Below are 23,148 nucleotides of genomic sequence, written 5' to 3' on the forward strand. Positions count from 1 at the left end.
TCACTCATATAGTTTACATTTCCATAAGATGCAGGGTTATGAACACAATATCTGGCACATTTTCTATTGAGAAAAGTTGATGGCTAATTAAAATGATGGCTTGTATGGTCCCACATGTCCGACTGATGATGTCAATTAGGACCGTTGAAACTGCAACACATTTCACACCTGGTCAGATTCTGCTGTCTGCTCTGAAATATAACATTCTTACTTACTATGTCTGTTTTCACACATCTTTATAAAACCTAGGTACAGTGGTATGACACTGGTACATTTACAGGTTTTCCATCACCTGAGTCTTCTTTACTTTAAACTTCACACGCATAAGGATTTACTGATCTTTGAAGGACATTGTTTTCCACTGTAGGCACAGAAGACAATGCACAAGTCAAAACAGACATACACTACTGTTCAAAGGTTAGAGGTCACCAAGACAATTTTATGTTTTCCATGAAAACTCACGCTTTTAACATAATTACACAATGGCTTTCTAATTACCAGTTAGCCTTTCAACACCATTAGCTAACACAATGTAGCATTAGAACACAGGAGTGATGGTTGGAAATGTTCCTCTGTACCCCTATGGAGATATTCCATTAAAAATCAGCCGTTTCTAGCTAGAATAGTCATTTACTACATTAACAATGTCCAGACTGTATTTCTGATTAATTTAATGTTATTGTCATTGAAAAACTTGATTCTCTTTTAAAAAGAAGGGCATTTCTAAGTGACCCCAAAGCTTTGATCGGTAGTTTATATGGCATCCATGCTGCTGTGAATATCACAAAAAAGGAGCAATTAGCAATTTAGTAATTGAATGGAGTGTATCGAATCAGGGTTGAGTTTTACAAGTGTCTTCCACACAATCGGGAGATCGATTATCTAAAAATCTGTCACATAGATTGACATTAGGATTGCACCAACTCTCACAGAGGGTGAAGCTGCCTGACTTTTCCTCTTGTGTCACTATGATGGTGACATTTGTTGTTAAGATTGAAATGTCTCAACAGCTATTGAATGGATTGCTTTGACATTTGGTGCAGACATTCCTGTCCCACTAAAGGCCAATTCATGGTTTCTGCGTTCCCGAGCACAGACCGATATAGAGTCTGACAGCAGACAGGAGACGTGTACATGGTTCTATGGTCATACAAGGACACATGTTGCTGTAACTTTAAACTTTACTGATAAAGCAGCTGGTTACAGACTGGACTGTAGCATCATGTCTATAGGATTATTCTTGAGCCGTGTCAAAGACATAATACTTCACAGGATTTATGGAGAATTTAAAACTTCTCACTGTGTTTGGGCACCGTTGATGGAAAGCGTGTACAAGTCAAAACACTTCAAAGCAAGTCCGGCTGCGACTACTTCAATTATAGATCTTTAAATGATGAATTATAAAGGTTGCATTTTCAGTGTGTACAATCCATGCAGTCACAATGTTGAGCTTCCAATGGGTATTTCCTATAGAGTCTGACATGAATGACATATGTCTGGTGGTTGTACAAGTCAGTCTGAGTGTTAGAAACAGTTCTGTAGTGTTCCTGTGACGCCTACAAATGTATGGTCACAATTGTTTGGTTGTAGTATTTTTTGATAAGTATTTGATTAGTCAGCATGAATGTCTGTGTTTGTTTTATTTATTATTTTCTGACACCCAAGTTGTGTGATTTATATTGAAGATAGAAAGTAAACAGAAACAGTATTGGGTCAGCAGGTGGCAGTGTAGTCCACCGTCTGAAGGTTTTGTGCGCATGCCCCGTTTCCTTTCAGAGCTGAGAGGACTCGGTGAAAAGCATTAACAGTTTCACTGTCTCTGTTCCTTACCAACCACTTAACCTGTTTTCCAGGTGAGTAATGGTCATGAAATCATGCAAAAATGTGTTATTGGGTGGGTAAAGTGCAGCGTGTATTGTGTGTTGATTTCTGTTAAACGTGAGTGTGGAACGAGTGAAAGGAAAAGTTTCTCTTGGCTTAGTGAAGCCGTGCGTCACGTAATGGCGACTTTTCCATGTGCAAGATTGTGTTAGAGCCTTCCCCAAAGGTCCAGACATTGCATTGTTTAGTTAGTTTTAATGGGATTACTTCAGAATTTTGTACATATTTAAAGAACACTTGGCCATATGGGTAAACGATTCTGTTTAGATAGTGCAACTGCACATGAGTTTTATAGAACATTATTACTACTGTTTGTAAGTCCTGTTGGTGTATCTAGACACCTTTATAATTTTGCATTAGACATGTATGGAAATTAAGAACCAAAAGATGTTGGACAGAGTTAATGTAGAGGGAAGGAGGCACAGTGATTTTGTGATTTATCTGTTTAAGCATTGGTATTTGTATGATGTTTAGACTTGAACATGAATATGCTTTTGAAGTTATGAACAGAAAAAACATGTCTGAATATAATGACTGTGTATACAGAAGAAGGAGAAACAGTGACATACTGAGGTGGTGAATATACAGTATTTATTGCTGGGTATAACAAAAGAAATGGGACAAAACAGACAGTATTAATGTTGTTAGTGAATTGATTATGATATTTGTTCATGTAAATAAACAGAGCTGAGAGGACTCGGTGAAAAGCATTAACAGTTTCACTGTCTCTGTTCCTTACCAACCACTTAACCTGTTTTCCAGCCGTGAGGCCGGTAACAGAATTTTGGAGGCACCGCTGGGATCAGCATCTGACGAGGGGTGATGCTGATCCATTAACCCACCAGCCCAGGACGGATGTCACGGGACCAGCCAGAGGTGCAACAGGCAGGCGACTGAGGCAGCGACGGTACCACGGATGACAGAGGGGAACCCCAGCTGGAGGAGGGCTGTGCTGTTTGCTCGGGGTGGCTGGACTGTGTAACTTCGCCGGTCAAGAGACAAAATGGAGCATCAAGAGAGAAGAGGACTGAAATGGAAGATAAAGAAGAGTCTTCATATGCTGACTGTGGAGGAACTCTTCCAGATAGTTGAGAACATCACGCCAGTTGAAGACCTTGACCCTTCAATGGTCACATCAGGTGATGAGGAAAGTTGTTGTGAATATATATATTCTTACATGAACAGTAAAGCTTTGTTGGATTTAGAAGATCAGGGGTTTTCCCACTTGCTGAATTTGAGAGATGTTATTGCTGATCTTATTGCTAGTAGAGTTAATCTAGTCTGTCAACCTACAGTGCTAGGAGAGGAAGTTGTTACGTTGACACCAGTATCCACACCCACAGTAACGGTTGAACAGACAAGAACAGAGAGTAATATCACAGACACATTTCCAGTTGAGTCTGCCGACCCACAAGCAGCAGATTATGAAAAGCTAATGGCTAACTATAAAGCTCTGGGAAAGAAGTTAGCTGAGTTTAAGGCACCACCAGCACAGCCGACACTTACCTCTACTGCTACACAGCCATTAGGCTCCAGACCTGCAAGTGGAGCACATGGTCAGCGCACAACAGATCCAAAACACAACATGCCTGATACTATTGTCTCCCTAAGAGACCTTCCCCTTCTTCAGCGCAGAGAGTTTAGAGTGTATGGGGGTCAAATTGGGGATAATGTATCAGACATTACTTACCATGGATTGAGCAAGCAGATTGATGAGGGTCTCAAAGCAAACCACACAGAGGGAGAGATCATCCAAGGTGTTTTTCGTATCATTAAACCTGGACAGTTTAAAGACATGCTGATTAACAAAGATGATCTAACACTGGCTGAGCTTAGAAGTTTCCTGCGCTCTCATCTCAGTGAAAAGAGTGGTAGTGAGTTATTTCAGGAGTTGATGAGCACCAAACAACACGAACAGGAGAATCCACAGCAGTTCCTGTACAGGATGATAGGACTGAAACAGAAAGTTATGTTCGCGTCCAGACAAGATAACTTAGACATAGAGTATGAGCCCCGCACAATACAGAATGTGTTTTTACGTACCATTCACCAGGGCCTTCTCCCCAAATACAGTGATATTCGTAATGAACTCAAGCCTCTCTTGTCAGACTATACTGTGTCAGATGAAGCTTTGATCAGACAAGTCAACAAGGTGTCCAGTGAAGAGAGTGAGAGGCAACGTAGACTTGGACATGTCACCCGACAAAAGGTAACGCACGCTCACGCCGCACAGCTAGAGCCTGATAAAAACGCTGAAAAACAATCTGACAAGACCAAGAACCAGAACAAGGTAATAGAAGAGCTGAGTGCAAAGCTGGATGCTCTGACTAAAGTGGTTGAAGCCCTCTCAGCCGTCAAAAGGCCAGAACCACCGTCATGTCAGTGCGGCCAAAATAAGCCAAAGCCTAGGCAAAATCCAAAACAATATGGCTGCCCTGGGTGTATTCAGAAAGGTAACCACTGCTTCAGGTGTGGGGAGACGGGCCACAGGGCAGTGGGATGTATGAACCGAGGTCAAGCTGTGAACGTGACCCAGTCATTGGCTAATGCTCACTCATTAAACAGCAGCAGAGAGCAGTGTTCTACCGAGTCTGTGTTGAATGCAGGTGAAACAGCTAGTGTTAAAACAAACTGTGTAGCTTCGTCACTCACTAACACAGAGTCTGAAGCAAAAGAAAGAGTAGCTCAGCTTGTGGGAAGAAAATGTAAGATCAAGTGCTACATTAATAGCTATGCAATGGACTGTATATTAGACAGTGGAGCCCAAGTGAGCATTCTTGAGCGTCAGTGGGTGAAAACCTACCTCCCTGACCACAAAGTGCGACCATTAACTGAACTCCTAGGCCAGCAGGCTCTCAACGTATTGGCTGTTAATGGTCAGTCTCTGCCATATGATGGTTGGGTTGCGGCAAGGGTGACTCTCCCCGATAACAGTGACCCAGATCTCTCCATACAAGTCCCATTCTTGGTGAGCAGTGTACCTATTGACCTCCCCCTGATTGGTTTCAACGTCATCGAGCAGTTGATCCTGGGGCCAAATGAGAATGTGAGCCTTATACCTACCATTGTGCATCTCCTCCGTGGTGCCATGAATATCCAGGAAGACAGAGCGACTGCTTTGGTCAGCTTCATCCAGACAAAGAGCAGCAATGTTGACCACGTCAGTCAAGGTGTGCTGAAAGTGGGCCTGCGTGATGTCATCATTCCAGCTGGCCATGTCAGACATGTAAAGTGCAAAGTACCACCTACCCTTGACATCTCCAACCCACTCCTGTTTTTTGAGCCTTGTGAGAGCAATCCGCAGTTACACCAGCTGGATGTGGGCAGCAGCCTGTTAGAGGTTTGTCAGGCTAGGGTCCCCTATGTGAAAGTTCCTATTGGTAACCACACGAAACATGAAGTGACTCTGTCCTGCAAATCTGCTCTGGGAAGCATAGAGCCAATTTCACGGATTATAGAAACAGATGAACGAAACCTAACTAACACTAGTGTCACTTCAGAAAACAGCAGACAAGACTCAACTGAACCGGACAAAGAGAGTGTAAAGACACTACAGTGGGATCCCCCTGTTGATGTCACCCACCTCAGTGATGAGCAGCAGAAGATTGTGAAAAAGATGTTACGAGAGGAAGCAGGAGCGTTTGCACGAGGTGACGATGATGTGGGCTGCATACGTAGCCTGGAAATGTCCATCACCCTTAAAGACAGTACACCTGTCCAAAAATCCTACGCTTCCATCCCCAAGCCTCTGTACAAGGAAGTGAAAGAGTACATCGAGGATCTCCTGGCCAGAGGATGGATTGTGAAATCCAAATCTCCGTATTCAGCGCCGGTGGTCTGCATTCGAAAGAAGGATGGAACGCTCAGGCTTTGTATTGATTACCGCCTTCTGAACCAACGCACTGTCCCTGATCGCCATCCCCTGCCCAGAATTCAGGACCTTACAGACACATTGGGTGGGTACAGTTGGTTTTCCATTCTTGATCAGGGAAAGGCGTACCACCAGGGGTTCATCGCAGAGGGGTCCCGTCACCTAACGGCTTTTATCACCCCCTGGGGTCTCTACGAGTGGGTGCGGATCCCCTTTGGACTGACCAATGCGCCCGCTGCGTTTCAACGCAGCATGGAAGAAATGCTAGCACCCCTTCGAGACGATTGTTGTATACCATATCTGGACGACATCTTATGTTACACCAAGACATTTGAGGACCATGTTGAAGGTCTGAGAAAGGTCCTTAGAGCCCTGCAGAGTCACGGAGTCAAGCTCCGACCAACTAAGTGTGACCTGTTCAAACGAGAAGTAAGATATGTGGGACGCTTGGTTTCAGCAGAGGGTGTGCGTATTGACCCCAGAGACCTGGAGGCGGTCCGTTCTCTGAGGACTGAGACACCTGCTACCGTAGGAGACGTGCGGAGGATTGTGGGGTTTTTGAGCTATTACCGCTCATATATCCAAGGGTTCTCCAAGATGGCCGCTCCAATATATGAACTCCTGCAACCGAGCCGAGCAAAAGACGAACAGCATCAGAGAAAGTCAGGGAGACAGAAGGGAAAGGGGGCTCAGTTGCCATCACGAACTCCTGTGACCTGGACTGAACGACACCAAGAGGCATTGTGTAAACTGATTGATATGTTAACCAACCCCCCTGTTCTTGCTTACCCAGATTTTGAGCTTCCATTCGTGCTTCACACAGATGCCTCCGATAAGGGACTTGGAGCTGTCCTTTACCAGAGCCAGCAGGGAAAGCTAAGAGTAATCGGGTACGGCTCAAGAACGTTGACGCCAGCTGAAAGAAACTACAGACTCCATTCAGGCAAGTTAGAGTTTCTCGCCCTTAAATGGGCTGTTTGCGAGAAGTTTAGGGATTATTTGTTTTATGCCCCGTACTTTACCATCTACACGGACAATAATCCCTTGACATATGTCATGAGCACTGCCAAGTTGAATGCAGTTGGTTTCAGGTGGGTGGGAGAACTGTCAGATTTTAGATTCGACATTCGTTACCGACCCGGCAAAATCAATGGTGACGCCGACACATTGTCAAGATGTCCTCTTGACATCAACAAGTACATCTTAGAGTGCACTAAGGAACTTCCAAGAGATGCTGTCGCTGCTACCTGGGAAGGTTGTGGAGCAGGCAAGCGTGGAGATGTAGCCTGGATCGCTGCCATGACTTTGACACAGGGTGAGCAGCCTGAACCAAGTAACAGAGAAGCCCTACCATCCATTGATCTGACTGGTCTGCGAAAGGCTCAGCGAACAGATCCAGCTATCGGTGTAATAGTGAACATGAAAGAGTCAAACACAACACCAACGAATGACGCAAAACGGGGTATGAGAGGCACTGTCAAAAAAATGATGCATGAATGGACTAAGTTTCATCTCGAAGATGGGATTCTCTACCGTAAGACTGCAGAGAGACACCAGCTAGTCTTGCCTGCCTGTTTCAAGTCTTTGGTCCTCAAGCACCTACATGACAATATGGGCCACGTCGGAGTTGAAAGGGTCCTCAGCTTAGCAAGGCAAAGATTTTATTGGCCCTACATGAGGCGAGAGATTGAAGTTTATGTCACCAGACAGTGCCAGTGTATAAAGCAAAAGAAGCCAGTGACGCACATACGAGCCCCAATGTCCAACATAACCACGTGTTCACCAATGGAGCTCGTTTCCATCGACTATCTACATTTAGAGCCAAGTAGAGGAGGCTACCAGTATATTCTAGTTGTAGTGGACCACTTTACTAGGTATGCACAGGCCTACCCCACACGCAATAAGTCCGGAAAGACGGCAGCGGAAAGGATTTTCAATGATTACATTCCCAGATTTGGCTACCCCTTCAAACTGCACCATGATCAGGGGCGCGAGTTCGAAAATGAACTCTTTCGGACATTGCAACAACTGAGTGGAGTGGGAAACTCCCGGACAACCCCTTATCATCCCCAGGGTAACCCGGCTGAACGGTTTAACCGTACAGTTTTGCAAATGTTGCGGACCCTGGGTGAGGAGAAGAAAGAAAGATGGAAGGATTACCTCCCTCAGATCGTTCATGCTTACAACTCTACACGCCACGAATCGACGGGGTATTCGCCGTTTTTCCTTCTTTTTGGCCGACACCCACGATTGCCTATTGACCTGCTATTCAGAATGTCCACTGATGAAGAGCCACAGACTTCGCGAAGCTACGCTGAGAAATGGGCTGAACGTATGAGTGAAGCTTATAAAATTGCTTCTGAAAACAGCAAAAAGTCCGGTGCTCGTGGCAAGAAACATTATGACCAACATACAAGAGTAGTACTGCAGCAGGGAGATCGTGTCCTGGTCCGAAACTTGAGTGAACGGGGAGGACCTGGAAAGTTAAGGTCATATTGGGAACACACCATCTATGTGGTTAAAGAGCAGATTGGTGACAACCCAGTGTACAAGGTGGTTTCAGAGAGGGATGGAAGCAAGTCACGAGTTCTACACCGTAATTTGTTGCATCTTGTCACTGACCTCCCCATTGACCCACTGGAAGATGGAAAGGGATCTAAACCATCAGCAAAAAAAAGGAAAAGAGCACAAACAGCTAACAGAGAGCCAGAACTCCAACTGAACTCTGAAATGGGTTCCGACGATGATGATGGTAGCTCCTACTATGTGTTGCGCTACAACCTGAGAAACAGAGATGGACAAAATGTGACGACTAATGAACCTACCTGTAGCCCACTGAGAAACTCAGTTCCCACCGAGCTTAATCAGACAGCTGATGTTAGCCCACCTGTGAGGGAGAGACAGTTAATGTACAAGGGTGAAATGTCCACAGGGACTGTAAGAGAGCCAGAGGAAAGTGAACTAGGGCAGCAGGATGAGCATCAGGACATTGAGTTGAACACTGAGAGTGAGGAGGAGGTACAGTCGAGGGCTGAAGAGTCAGATGTTGCCAGGTCTTCCCCCAGAAGTGAAAGTGAGACTGAGCAATCTCACCAGGAAAAGAGAGCAGTTGTACCTAGACAGACACATAACACTGAGGGACAGATGGTCAGGAGGTCTGCTAGAGAAAGGCGGCCAGCAACACAGTTCACTTACAACATGTTCGGTCAACCCTCTTTTCAGACACGTCCGTCAGTCCGTAGTGTAGAAGTTACTGAAATACCGAACATGACATTTTGGGGCGTGCAGCCATACCCCATGACACCTTATTCCATACCAGTGTCCTACTACCTACCCTCGGCATATTTACCACATCCGTATGTAATGTCAGGAGGTCAGGCTAGGCCCATGTACATTAGTTAAGAGATTTAAGAAATGCACTTTGAGTTTCATGTGTTTGAAGTAATAAGATAAAGGTCAAATGTCAGGAGCCATTTTTCTTTTGTTGGGGAGTGTGTGACGCCTACAAATGTATGGTCACAATTGTTTGGTTGTAGTATTTTTTGATAAGTATTTGATTAGTCAGCATGAATGTCTGTGTTTGTTTTATTTATTATTTTCTGACACCCAAGTTGTGTGATTTATATTGAAGATAGAAAGTAAACAGAAACAGTATTGGGTCAGCAGGTGGCAGTGTAGTCCACCGTCTGAAGGTTTTGTGCGCATGCCCCGTTTCCTTTCAGAGCTGAGAGGACTCGGTGAAAAGCATTAACAGTTTCACTGTCTCTGTTCCTTACCAACCACTTAACCTGTTTTCCAGGTGAGTAATGGTCATGAAATCATGCAAAAATGTGTTATTGGGTGGGTAAAGTGCAGCGTGTATTGTGTGTTGATTTCTGTTAAACGTGAGTGTGGAACGAGTGAAAGGAAAAGTTTCTCTTGGCTTAGTGAAACCGTGTGTCACTTAATGGCGACTTTTCCATGTGCAAGATTGTGTTAGAGCCTTCCCCAAAGGTCCAGACATTGCATTGTTTAGTTAGTTTTAATGGGATTACTTCAGAATTTTGTACATATTTAAAGAACACTTGGCCATATGGGTAAACGATTCTGTTTAGATAGTGCAACTGCACATGAGTTTTATAGAACATTATTACTACTGTTTGTAAGTCCTGTTGGTGTATCTAGACACCTTTATAATTTTGCATTAGACATGTATGGAAATTAAGAACCAAAAGATGTTGGACAGAGTTAATGTAGAGGGAAGGAGGCACAGTGATTTTGTGATTTATCTGTTTAAGCATTGGTATTTGTATGATGTTTAGACTTGAACGTGAATATGCTTTTGAAGTTATGAACAGAAAAAACATGTCTGAATATAATGACTGTGTATACAGAAGAAGGGGAAACAGTGACATACTGAGGTGGTGAATATACAGTATTTATTGCTGGGTATAACAAAAGAAATGGGACAAAACAGACAGTATTAATGTTGTTAGTGAATTGATTATGATATTTGTTCATGTAAATAAACAGAGCTGAGAGGACTCGGTGAAAAGCATTAACAGTTTCACTGTCTCTGTTCCTTACCAACCGCTTAACCTGTTTTCCAGCCGTGAGGCCGGTAACATTCCAATGCCAGATAAACATTCAAACAGGACTTTCTGGATTAGGTTTCGTATCTCACCAGTGTGCAAAAACAAAAGTAACACAGTGATGATTGACTTTGAAGGCGATAAACCCCCTCCTCTTTCAGCATCAGTGGGATGGAGCTGGAGATAGGGGACAGCAGAGAGACAGAGCAGCAGTTTGTGTTTCTTCCTCTAATTGAGCCATTCTGATTAAGATTGGACTACTTATAACTTACTTCTAAAGTTTCTCCCCCCTGGGATAAACAAATCTCAGCAACTGAGAAACTAGTAAACAAGTTAATGTATGCGTGTTGTGTGTGTGTATTTTTGTAATCAGGATGAGTGGCATGCAGTAGAAAGGGGTTGTATATAATGGGAGCTGCTGTGGCTGTGTGCTATAATTGAGTCAAGGCCATGCATATACTTTCTTCCTGATTGTACTTGCTGATTGTATATGTGATTGTTTTGAAAGTATTTTTACTAGTATCTGAGGATAAGATTGCCTCTGCGGGGGTGTGCAGTACTTCCAATCAGTGAAATATGACCAAATGCTAATTTATTCAAATTCAGTGAGGGGGTTGTATCCATGAATATATACATTTTACAATAATAACGCAATAATTTGACTTTTCCGATTGCTTCAGAATTCGGTATTTAAATCTGTTCTTTATGTTGATTACATCAGTCCTGTTTCAAATCCAGTCCATCACAACTGATCCATTAATCACACAAAATCCCTTTTGTTGATTTGTTTGTTGCACAAATACAACTGCATTGATCTCCCATTTGCAATCACTGTTATTTTTTTGGATGTAGATAAAAGAACAGTCTGTTGTCATTTCAAGGCAAAATGAAAAGCTGCTTCATTATCTGTGACTACTTACACAGACTTGTTGTTTCGTACTTTGATCATGAGAATAATTGGATTAAGCTAATTACATGCCCAGCAGAATATTATACTACGTGTACGCGCTGAGTTTTGATGGAACTGATTGTCATTTGCCTTGGGCTGCTGATTTGAATTCTATCATGAGAATGCAGCAGTTACAACATGGTCATGTAAGCATCTTAACATAATTATTGCTTGATTATGGTCATATTTAGAAAACTGATACGGCGATAAGCCATGAATTTTGATGAATGTTGATTGCTTCAGGGGGTACAAGCACTTAACTATTTATTCTGTCAACAAATTCAGTATGCAAAATAGCAAAAATTGATATAATAATTGAAGGAACAGTTTAGATTACATTCTTCACAAACTCTAAGTGATTAGATTAACATTTGCCCCTGATCAAACCAGTGAATGAGGGTTGGTGCAGAATAGGTGTCCACGGTGATGTTTGTGGGTATATTGGATTATTTCATCTTTCAGGATACTTGCTACTAACAAAAATGAATGACATGAACTTGAAATATAGCTCCTATTTTTAATCTCAAAATAAATGTTGCTTTCAGTATTGTGAGAAAGGACTCCCCAGTGCAACCTAATGTAGCATAGATTTGACTGCTAGCTGTGGAGCAGAAACATACTGTAATTGAGCATTTCATTCAATTTACTGTATTATACAAGACTGCATGTCAAAGGTGAGAGAATAGATTGTGTAAAGACTCTCTTTTTCTCTCTGTTAATTTCAAGTGTGAGGTGTGACATGTACGGCAAATGTTTGTGATCATGCACATTATTGAAAGAATGCAAAACTAATTAACAAAGCTCGTCTCTTACCAGCTACTTCAGCATTATATTATTGGTACAGACTGATTGGAATAGCAGTAAAATGTATGCTATGGGGTTTTTTTCTGTTGTTGTTTGGAATTTTCACATTAAAAATATAGAGTTAAAACACCTCACATTTGTAATACTCATCTTGATCAAAGCCAACAGAATGCAGACATGCAGCCAAATGGATTTGGAGTATGTAGTTTTTACTTTTCAGCATCTTCTGGCTTGTTCTATAATCACCCTCCAGTTGACACACAGTCTGATAGTTGGCAGTACATTCCTGGAAGTGGAGGCCGGCAGTAAACACATTTAGGTACAACACACAGCAATGTATTTACCTTTTGAAAAGTGGACCAAAATCCAACTCCAAGAGCTGCCAAAGCTTCTAATCCCTATTAATTAATGTTTTTTTGTTTGTTTTTTGTTTGTTTTTTACAAGAAAACACACAGCATTCTCTTTCCCAGTCTGCTTATTTAACACATTTGTGTTTGAAGTGAGACTTACTTTTGTGGAGCAGCAACCTCTGTGGCTACAACCAGCAGTAATAGGAAAATGCAATATGCTGAACTCCGGGAAACTACTGTTTAACACTTTTAGACTGCTGTTCAGAATTTCACTATAATACCTCAGTGGTACTAGTTTTAGGCTACGTTCAAGTTATGAGCTACAGAACCACCAATCAGGGCCAGAAAAACTGCTGCTAAGTCACTACCAAAGTGTTGGTGAAGACCTAACTGAAAAAGGCTGGACTTGGCAAATGGTTAATGGTGGGAATAAGTTCCTCTTCAATTTTTCCAGACAGAAAAGAACAGGAGATTGCGTGGAGAGACAAAGAAGTAGAAATAAACAGAACATATCATTGGTTGAGACATAAGTGTGACTGTAAGTGTTACCAAGTCAAACCTGTCACACAGCAGGAAGTATCAGCGTTGGTTCATGTCACCTGCTTCCATTAAAAAATGCCTGCTGGTCTGAGCCCTAACCCTAACATGAGTATTGTAATAATATTGGAGGGGTTCAATCTTCCTATAGAGCTGCAACAGTAAATACACTTTACAGGACACACAGTTGTAAAAGGATTATGTTTTGATCATAATAATGAGAAAACATTGTTAATTAATGTATTTGTCAAGTTGTAAATATATTTACTGTGAATTTTTAAACAGAAACTCATAAGTGTCCATGAAATATCCATCTGGTAGTGACCAAAGTATTGTTCATCTTTCAGTGATCACGTTTAGGCACTGACAGCTCTTTGTGATTGAAAAATGCTTGTTCAATACATCAACCATGACTCAAGGCAAAGTTTAGTGCTTTTACTTACATCACATTAGCATGCTTTTCCTAATCTTACCCAAAGTGTTTTTGTTTCTGAAGCTTAACCACAAATAGAAGTCTGATGTGACAGTCTTGTACTTTATACAACCTCCATCGACCCCAACCTCCTCCTCCATTCGTTTGGAACAAATTGTTGCCACTGAAGGTTATCCAACCAGCAATTTAACTGCCAGCATTATTTAATTGGAAAAAAAATTACATGTACGCAATTTTTCAAGGAGACAGTTCTAAATGATCAAACCAGACCAACTAATGCTGCAAGTGCTTCCTTTGTAGAAAGAACAATGTGTTGTTTCTCCTCTCAAAGGTTATTCCATAGTTCATAAGAGTCCAATTACAGACTAAGACGAAAGCAACATTGGCTTTTGTAAGAGTGGTAAAAACTAATCAGTGAAGTGGGGGCAGTGTGTGTCTATCTGAGGATTAGGTCCAGTAACAGAGGGTTCTGTGCAGTATCTATCTATCTATCTATCTATCTATCTATCTATCTATCTATCTATCTATCTATCTATCTATCTATCTATCTATCTATCTATCTATCTATCTATCTATATATATATATATATATATATATATATATATATATAAGGTTCCAGGGCTGTTGTTTTTCTGACCAAACCAATAAAAACATCTTATTACAAACGCAAGCTGTGCTGAAAGTGGGAACATTCTCCCTGTCTGAGCTGTGAAGCGAACTGCCGGCACAGCTATCTGGTGCTTATTAACACTTTCACTGAACTGTTAGACTTCACACCGTCTGTGCTTGTAGACATTTTCACAGAAGAAAACTGTACTTACATACACCCACATGTTGAATAATTGAAGTATCACTTGCTGTGTTGTTTTTAAATACAGTAACTCACATATTTTGAAGATATTCTTCAAAAATTTTGAAGTGTGACTTTGTTAATACATTCCCTTTTAAATCAAAGTGTTGATTTGAAAATTAATAATAAATGTTGCTGCTTTCTTTCTTGGACAATAAGGAAAAAGTCTATATGAAGCAAACGGTGAAGAAGCAACCAAACATGAGACCATGGGCTAATCAGCAACCCAAGAAAAATGAGGCTATTTCGGGGGAAAAAAAGTCTTACACATGACACATACATGATTGGAAAACATCTGTCTTAATGTCTAAATATACATATTTTAGCTTGTTACTAGCAAGATCTTCAGGCGGAACTTACCACCTTTACTAAGCCTGTCAGGGATATGTCCAAGATGTGAATGTTGTACTCATACTAAAACCCAGGATTGTTACAATAGCTCCTTCCAGAAAGCGTGGATGAAATGACAAGGCCAGAAAACATGAGCATGGTCAGCCATGATTCTTCCATAGCCCCTCTAGCAGCAGGGCTCACTGCCAGTTTGTTTCAATTAATGTTCCGGAGTGATAAAAAGTGAATCAAGTTTTTTCAGTAGAAATCTGTCCAGGAGTTAGTGAAGGGCAGCAGTGTTTCCAATGCATGCTGTCACATGTCTTCAGTTATTTCAGTGTCTTTTTCCCATCATTGCAACATATTTGACTGTCACTGCGGAGGTCACGATGACTGCTGATGACAAATTAAAATAGATTCACCTCCTGACAAATGAGGCCATGCTGGGAAAACAAGCTAATCATCTGCGGGATGTGTGGGCGGAGATAAGAGTGAAGGGGACTAATAAGTCTAGTCTTTAAGTTACATTCATCTTCAAAGTCAAACTAAAATCGACATAATGCAGCTGCACTGGATCAATTAAAGGTGTGCCAGATTTCTAAACAACATGCCTGATTAAAACCTTTCATTAGTGCTGCATTTCCTTATTGTCAACCTTTCTCATGCTCAGTGTTTCCTTGTCTTCATTGCTCCTTGTCATGCAACCTGACAGACTGGCTTAAAAGCGCTGGGAAGTCTGGGAAAAAATTCATTCAGTTATTTTTTGCACATAAAGTAATGTTTTAGCCCTGTTAGTGATATGACTCATCTGTCAGCTGGACCAATACTTGGTATCAGTATGGGAACTACAGGAGGGTAAGAGGGAGACCTTCTGAAAAAGACATGAGCTTTCCTGAAAACATGATTCATGAAATTCTGGGGGGTCTCTAAAATATTGAGAATATGCATTTTTTAAAAATATTTATTTACTTCTTTAACCATGAATTCTATTTTATTTTATTTTGATGTATCTTCCTCTTCATGGATCAAGTGTAAAATGAGGCTGTTATTGATGCATGAATGCATGAATCATAATTCATGCATGAGGGTGATTAATCTCTAATTCACTTTAATGAAGATACTGGCATGCATGCTGTTTTTTTTTTACCATTACCATTGAAGTGTGGCAGGGTTTTCATATACTTGGTTCACTTTAACTCAAAAACCAGAAAACAAAAATTCCTTGATTGCCCAAAAGAAGAGCAAACCTAACTGTCTGTCGTGTTGAAAGAAGACATGCTGGCTATTTTTCATTATTATGCTTCTTGTTCTTCTTTCTCTTCCTCTTCTAAATAAAAAAATAATGAAATAGGAATCATCCATTCATTCAGCCATCCATTATCTATACACTGCTTAATCCTCATTAGGGTCATGGGGAGCTGGAGTCTATCAGCTGACTTAGGGTGAAGGTAGGGGACACCCTGGACAGGTGGAAAGTATAGGAAAGTGAGCTCCCCCAAAAGTCATGCTGTAGCGCTCACACTGCACTGTAAAGTGAAAAATGAAAAAGGGAAAATTTGGAAATTAACCGCCATACATGAGCATGTCAGCATGCACATGTGACCATTTATGCAGGGACTGTAGATAAAAGATGGATGTAGCCTGTGGGTGTAATACAAGTGCCTTAGACCTGCATTGTTTCTAACAGCCAGCAGGGGGCGACTCCTCCAGATGCAAAGAGAAGTCTATGAGAAAATGGTCCCACTTCCCACTTGATTTGTTACCTCAGTAAATATTTTCCGAATGAGGTGATGGTTTAAGTCGCTAGTTTCAAAACTTTCTAAACATAGCATGATGTATATTTTCTAAATTATGGTCCCATTTACAGCAAAAACAACAACTTTCTCATTAGTGTCAGCTGTCTTTTCTTATGTCTGTTTTTTCACTGGTAATACATTTCTCTTTCTAATGTACACTACCACTCTAAAGTTTGGGGACACCCAGACAATTTCATGTTTTCCATGAAAACTCACACTTTCATTCATGTGCTAGCATAATTGCACAAGGGTTTTCTAATCATCAGTTAGCCTTTCAACACCATTAGCTAACACAATGTAGCATTAGAACACAGGAGTGATGGTTGCTGGAAATGTTCCTCTGTACCCCTAAGTAGATAGTCCATTAAAAATCAGCCGTTTCCAGCTAGAATAGTCATTTACCACATTAACAGTGTCTAGACTGTATTTCTGATTAATTTAATGCTATCTTCATTGAAAAAAAATGCTTTGCTTTCAAAAATAAGGACATTTCTAATTGACCCCAAACGTTTGAATGGTATATAGGAATGATTTTTACAATTATTGCCCCATTAAATTTGGAGTCTGTGGAAAAATTTATATTTAGTTAATTATAATGCACCAGATCTACCCTCCCTTTTACACCAACTGCCCCCATCCCCATCTTGCATTTGGCCTTGAAGTTATACATAATTAAGGACGTGGCCACTTTTAAGTGACAGCTTGGTATTATCGAAGACACTCCACAGCTCTGAGACAATTGAAGGCATTTATCAGCGATATCTATCTAAAGCACACAGCTGACTAATCACAAGTTGAACAAATATGGATTTTGGTTTAGTTAAGTTGCAGGAGTGACAGATGCTGTTGGCAAGTATGGATCAAAACAGAGCCAACAAAATAGGCCACTGAAGCCTCTGACCAAGACCTCCAAAAATGAGTGAACCTAGACCAGAATATCCTCCCTGATGTCTCCCCGAATGTCTGGCTAGGCTGAAGCCATTTTCCATAAGCCTGCACTGTGTTTGTCTCTTTAAGCCAAAATTTGTAGTTACAAAACACAAAACAAGCTAGAGAAATGACACTTGCAGTGAAAGAGCTGTCGCAGTAAAAAGCCACTTAATTATCACCGAGATCATTTTCAAGGGACTCACAACACTGAAATTTACAGGAGTTATGCTTCACAGTAGCCTAGCCGCGCTAGACCCATGCTCTGAAGACGCAAGGGTCTAGGCACGCTTGACAGGGAGGGAGGCGGGCTAAAAGGTTGTCTATCAAATCACTCTGCAGCAATTGGGTAGGTATACAACCAATCAGCGCAATGGATAGGCTCCGAGAGCGCCGGAAATCAGAGAATGCAGTAGTTCGGTGAAGCCTTATTTATACAGTCAATGGGTGAAGCTCAAGTATATTACAGACATGTTAACAGAAAGATTATTCAGAGTCGGTGCTAATGTAGCTCAACGACTGTTGTCGTTTTTGTGACCCTGGCAGAGAATTAAATTCTTTGCCGTGGGTTGTCTAGCGCGGCTGGGCTAGTTGTTTCCGGTTGTTTCTGTCAGAATCGTCGCGCCTCTGTCGTCACTTAGTTACGCCCGCCTTCTGACTCTACATTTCATGGTGATTCGTCCGGCCAGTTTTAGGAGCATCCAACCTCGAGCCTTATGGAGGGTAACTAGACCCACCCTGGCAGAGAATTAAATTTGTTGCCGTGGGTTGTCTAGCGCGGCTAGGCTAGCTTCACAGTGCTTTCATCACATCAATATTAACTTTGCCAAGGCCATCTTAAGAAACCATTAATTGAATGTGAGACTAATGATTTGCATTTTAATAACACACCTACACTTCTTTCTGTATATGACACACAGCTAAAATTCTATCACAATCTCATTAATCAACCATCTGTCAGGTGCTGAATGTCATTTCTCACCTCAAGGAGAATTATCAGAGGACAATGGTACATTCTTTCACAGTGGGTGTGCAAAATAATACAAATAATGCTACTTTGGTCAAATTCTTTTCTGTCAGTTTCTCTTTGCTGAAACAAGTCTCCCGGTATGTTGAGCATGATGAATTCTAAAGCACTGCCTTGTGAGGTGAGGAGCAGGCAGCTTCAATGACAAGTTGTTTAGAAATTATTCCTGCTGGATCAATAACTTTTGTCAGGCTTCTGCTGGAAACATCCCCCAAGAGCTGTTCGGCTGAGAGCAGTTATTCTTCTACAATGAGTCTGTTTACATGCACACTTTATTCCACACATCCTGCAGCTCATAATGCAGCTTTTTTGAAAGCTCTTATTCTGATCCCCAATAACAAATGGATGAATAAACAGCAGAGGAAGGCTTCTCCTGGGAAAAATCCGGCTGACGCGTGCAAGGAAAACTTAAACAGGCCATCAGATGCATAGATGTCCAAATAAACAGTTTAATGACTGAGTAAGGTTGCTGATGAAGGATTTGATGCTGGGATAACAACAGTACTAAAGGAGGAAATAAAACAGAACATGAAAGATGCATAGAGGTGCACATGTGAAAGACCAGGGATTAAAACTGCTCACGTCCTGCAGTCTGCTGCCTGACATCTTTAGAAAGAAGTACTTTAATTAATTCATCAACCTATAGAATACATGATACTTCAGCATACTGTAGGTACACTGTGTACTGGCAAGTCAATGACATTTCTGTATAGAAATAAAAAGCAACAAGATCTTGAAGAAATGCCCTTTCAATGAAAAAGCCAGTTTCAATAGTTTGATGAATTTGTTTTCTATTGACTGAATCATCATTTGTTGTAAAACACCTGACAGCCGTATACAAAGCATAGACATCTGTAGCAGACATAGAGCTACTTTATCATTTTTTTGCCATCAGGTTTATGAGCTGATAAAGTCCAATATTTACTCTCAAAGTATCTGGAGTTCGACCTTGCTACTAATTTATCTTTCACCAGTAGCTACAACGAACTGATAAGATCAGTCATAATGAATAAAGCAACACAAACTCAAAACTCAGAATTTATTTGATCTATTTCTCTCGGGGAAGTGATGAAACCAGACAGTGTTTATAAAGGTTGATACCATGACTCATTCTGGGATGCCACACAAACTCACATCTTAGTTTTTGTCTGCATTGTCACAAAAGGTTCCAGGCCTAATAGCTTTTTTAAAAAATTGCTTTCTTCTTTCATTCCCTTATGTAGGCATGTAGAAGTATACGCATGTATCATGAGCATTTTATGTTAATCTCAGTTAATTACAAAAAATGGAACATCTGTTTGAAGTTATGCTTCACTACTGGTTGTGTGGGGTGACCAGAAATGTGGCTGTAGCCCTGCTTTTTAGCTTACAAGTAATCCAGCTCTCATCACTAGCTTCATTTAATTGATGAGCTAAGTTAGACTCAGCAAAGCAGTCAATTATTCAGATTTAGTCAATAATCTCTCTGGATTCATTCCTCTGGGTCACTTGTTTTGATGAGAATAGCATCACTTTTGGGGAAATATGTTTATTTCTACAAGATACAACCAGCAGTCACTTCAGTAATCAGTACTGTTTGTATGAATGATCATGTAACGTCATCAAGACATCCTGGATCTTCCTCATCAGTCATGTGAAGTTTTGCACACATAAAGTTAACAAAACAGCAAAATTTTAAAATAAAACGTTTCCCCAAATTTTTTTTCTCTTAAGGTGGTTTTAAATTTGTAACTAAAAATGTGTGTAGTAAAAGATGCAAACATTTTTTTCCACACAAATTTGGAGCAAGCTAAGATTTAACTCATATGACTGATCTGTTTTCTTTGCGTCTGCGACTTCGTTTCCAGGCAGCATGAAAAATGCCTGATACCAAAAGACATTAAAGAATAATCGCAACTTTCCTGACTTAAAACAATTCCTGATATCAATAATGTTGCAGTCGCACAATATCAGCAAAATGGGAAGACAAGAAACATCAGTTCCCACTACTGGATAACCATGCGATATTCAAATTCATATTCTGACTGCTATCCTTTAATAAATCCTAACTTCTGTTGTTGTGATACAACTGATTGGTAAAAAAAAAAAGAAAGAAGAATAAATAAATTAAGCTGATTGTATCTGTACTCATATTGGATTTTACTTAATGCATTCTGTCAGTAATGGCAGCTTTTCAGCAGGTTGCTGATGCGTTTCAGAGAGTAGGAGATCTTGTTTCAAGTTTTGCAGTCTGACTAATGATTCTTCCCTCTGGGCCGCTCATATTGACGATCTGACAGGTATTACTTACAGTTTCCTGCATTGATAAGTCATGTCTAGCTTGAGAAGCATATCTTTGCTACCTTTACAGCCCTGTCAGCCTGCTTGACACTTAAACCCTCTGTGACTGTAGTACAGTAGGTGTGATTTCAACTGATTTATTCCTCAAGAGGCTCAAAGTCATAGTCACTTGTCTAAACCACCTGCTGTAAGCGGTGTAATTCACAGCCACATGCCAAGCCTCCTCCATTATCATCTCCTTAGTTACTGATGTGAGCTGTGCTGCCTTTCAAACTGCTGCCTCCTCTCCATCTGTTGGCTTCTTTAGATTAGAGGCATATTTTTACCCTATCCCTCCATTCGACTTTTCAAGCATATGAGTCCATTCAAAAAGCACTCCTTTCATATGCTTGTCAGGAAATGAAAGCAAAATGAATAGAAATGCTTTACTGTCTGTCTAGTGCCATGTGACTAACTGTTTATGTGTCAGATAAACAACCCCCATGTTATGCGTTGCTCTCATTTTTTCAAATCCTGCCTTATCCCCAAGCAAGAATTCCATTTGTGGGGCTGTGACATTTTTTATGTGATTTATTCTATTGTCCTGAGTCCTCTGGCCATGGCTGCCCCTCCGCCCCGTCCCCTTGCCATCAGCTTTGACAAACCCAGCCTTTGTTTTTGCAATGAGAAGCAGCATTCTTCCAGAGGGATGACCTCCTCTGTTTCTGCAGGGGCTGGCACTAAGGACGCGACCCTACACGAGGATTGGATAGCACCCACCGGATGCCGTGAACGAAATCCGCTAGCTGTCACCCCAACTCTGGTGTTTGCATGCGTGCCAAACACACTGTCCTTCCCCACAAAGAGAACTTGAGGGATCCCTCTGTTCATCACAGCTGACACTCCAAGGCCCAGCACCCTTATCAGCACCTCATCATTAGCACAGCACAAAAGGATTAGACTCTGCGGATCATCATTCACCTCTGTAAGTAGTCACCTCTTGCACCTTTAATTGTTATTATTGACTTAGCATTGTATTTAAGAGTCAGTCAGAGAAAGTATATTCTCTACCTAGTATGAAAATCAAAACACAACAAAATACAAAATTTTAGCAGCCCCAAAAGAAGAGAGGCTGAGACGAAAGGTACTGAAGTGAAATACTATTTCATAGAGACTCATCCTTAAAATCCCAGAGCACCTCAGTGTTAGAATTCCAAACCAGCCGTACATCAAGGCACCCGGCTCAACTTTTACTCCACAAACCAGGTGAAAGTGATGACTGCAAACATAAGAGCATCAAAAAGCAGAGACGTTAATACATCAGCTTACCAGCAGCTGTCTATCATATCCAGACACCTGCGTCGGGATTAATAACAGTTGTGTGGATGACAGCAATGATGTTAAGTGAATTTATTTGGAAGCAAAAGTGATGTTTCTGTCATCGACAATGCAATTAAATGCACTGCACAGCGAGCTTAATATTGCTTTCATTGTCTGTGACTCCATCTGCCACCTGCCCCTGGAGGACTCTGCTCCGTTATGAGGACTTGCCCTGGATGCAGTTTTTCAATGTGAGAGACGGAGTTAACAGAGTTGGAGGTTACACAGAAAAAATGCAAAGGTGCGGCCATTGATGCCATTTATATATCCTAGCGTGTGGGTGTTGCACAGTTCTCTCCAGGCTTGTTACCCTCTAAACCGAGGATCTTTCATCAGCCTGTCTTCCGTTTGTGGCAGCCTCATAGCCCCTAGCAGCCCCTGCCATTTGACTGTCATTAGCACAAACAACGTTAGTATGGATTTCCCAACTGAGACGGGATTTATGTCGCTGAGAGGTTTGATACCAAGAGAGACCTATTTATAGTTTCCATGAACTGTGCCATACATTTTAAACCTGCTGTGGGAAGCGTTCGATCTTTAAAAGTGCTGAGTGAAACTGGCCCGTCTTCTGCTGTCCTCCTGCTACGAATGGCTCTTTGATCCAGTCAAGGTCTATCATTAGTGAGCTCTGGACTGCAATCATTAGGTTTGTGATGAAGACCTATATCTGTTTCCAGCACTATAAACTCACTGCCAAGTCCACTTATATACCTGTATTGATTTACTGCTGTTTGATCATGTCTTAGATGGCACATTAACAGAATAGCAACCAAATAATTCACCTCGTCGCACACATACAGATACAAGTGCTGTGAGGTCACAGTAAAACACTGATGCCACGGTATTTTTTAAATTGTGGTTCAGTGCTTGGATACAGTATAATTGCCTGTTTACAACTAAGCTGAAGACTCTCTCTATTAATTATGTAGCTGGATCAGATATTCATTCATTCTTGAACATAAAAAACAACATACAGAAAATCACCATAAAATCTAACGTTTGCAGCTTTAAATCAGCATTAGCATCATAGTTGCATGTTGAGGTTCCAGTGTTTGTTTACTGACTCATCTACTCCCTGCAGAGGTCATTAACAAATGGCGGGACCCCTGTGTTCAGTCATGTGTGTGGACACAAGTATCGTGCCAAGTGGAGTCTGAAAACCAATCAACCGCAAGATCACA

The 23,148-nt window shown here is 41.2% G+C and overlaps 1 protein-coding gene across 6 annotated transcripts in view; it reads left to right on the forward strand.

Moving 5' to 3' along the window:
* The window catches only part of b3gat1b (beta-1,3-glucuronyltransferase 1 (glucuronosyltransferase P) b), a 44,357-nt gene that overhangs the window by 6,175 nt on the left and 15,034 nt on the right, over nucleotides 1–23,148 (forward strand). For 3 of the 6 annotated variants that reach the window (XM_051937456.1, XM_051937457.1, XM_051937458.1), the window contains exon 2: nucleotides 21,319–21,572. The exons of 2 other annotated variants lie outside the window; for them this stretch is intronic. Coding sequence is in view for 1 of the 4 variants with exons in the window: in XM_051937455.1 (XP_051793415.1) it covers nucleotides 2,885–9,154 (6,270 nt within the window). In the remaining 3 variants the exon portion in view is untranslated. Of the gene's footprint in view, nucleotides 1–2,643; nucleotides 10,290–21,318; nucleotides 21,573–23,148 lie in introns of those variants that run through there. One more of the 6 variants, XM_051937455.1, reaches the window with a different exon arrangement.

The sequence above is a fragment of the Acanthochromis polyacanthus genome, chromosome 17 (genome assembly GCF_021347895.1).
Source record: "Acanthochromis polyacanthus isolate Apoly-LR-REF ecotype Palm Island chromosome 17, KAUST_Apoly_ChrSc, whole genome shotgun sequence".
NCBI lineage: Eukaryota > Metazoa > Chordata > Actinopteri > Pomacentridae > Acanthochromis > Acanthochromis polyacanthus.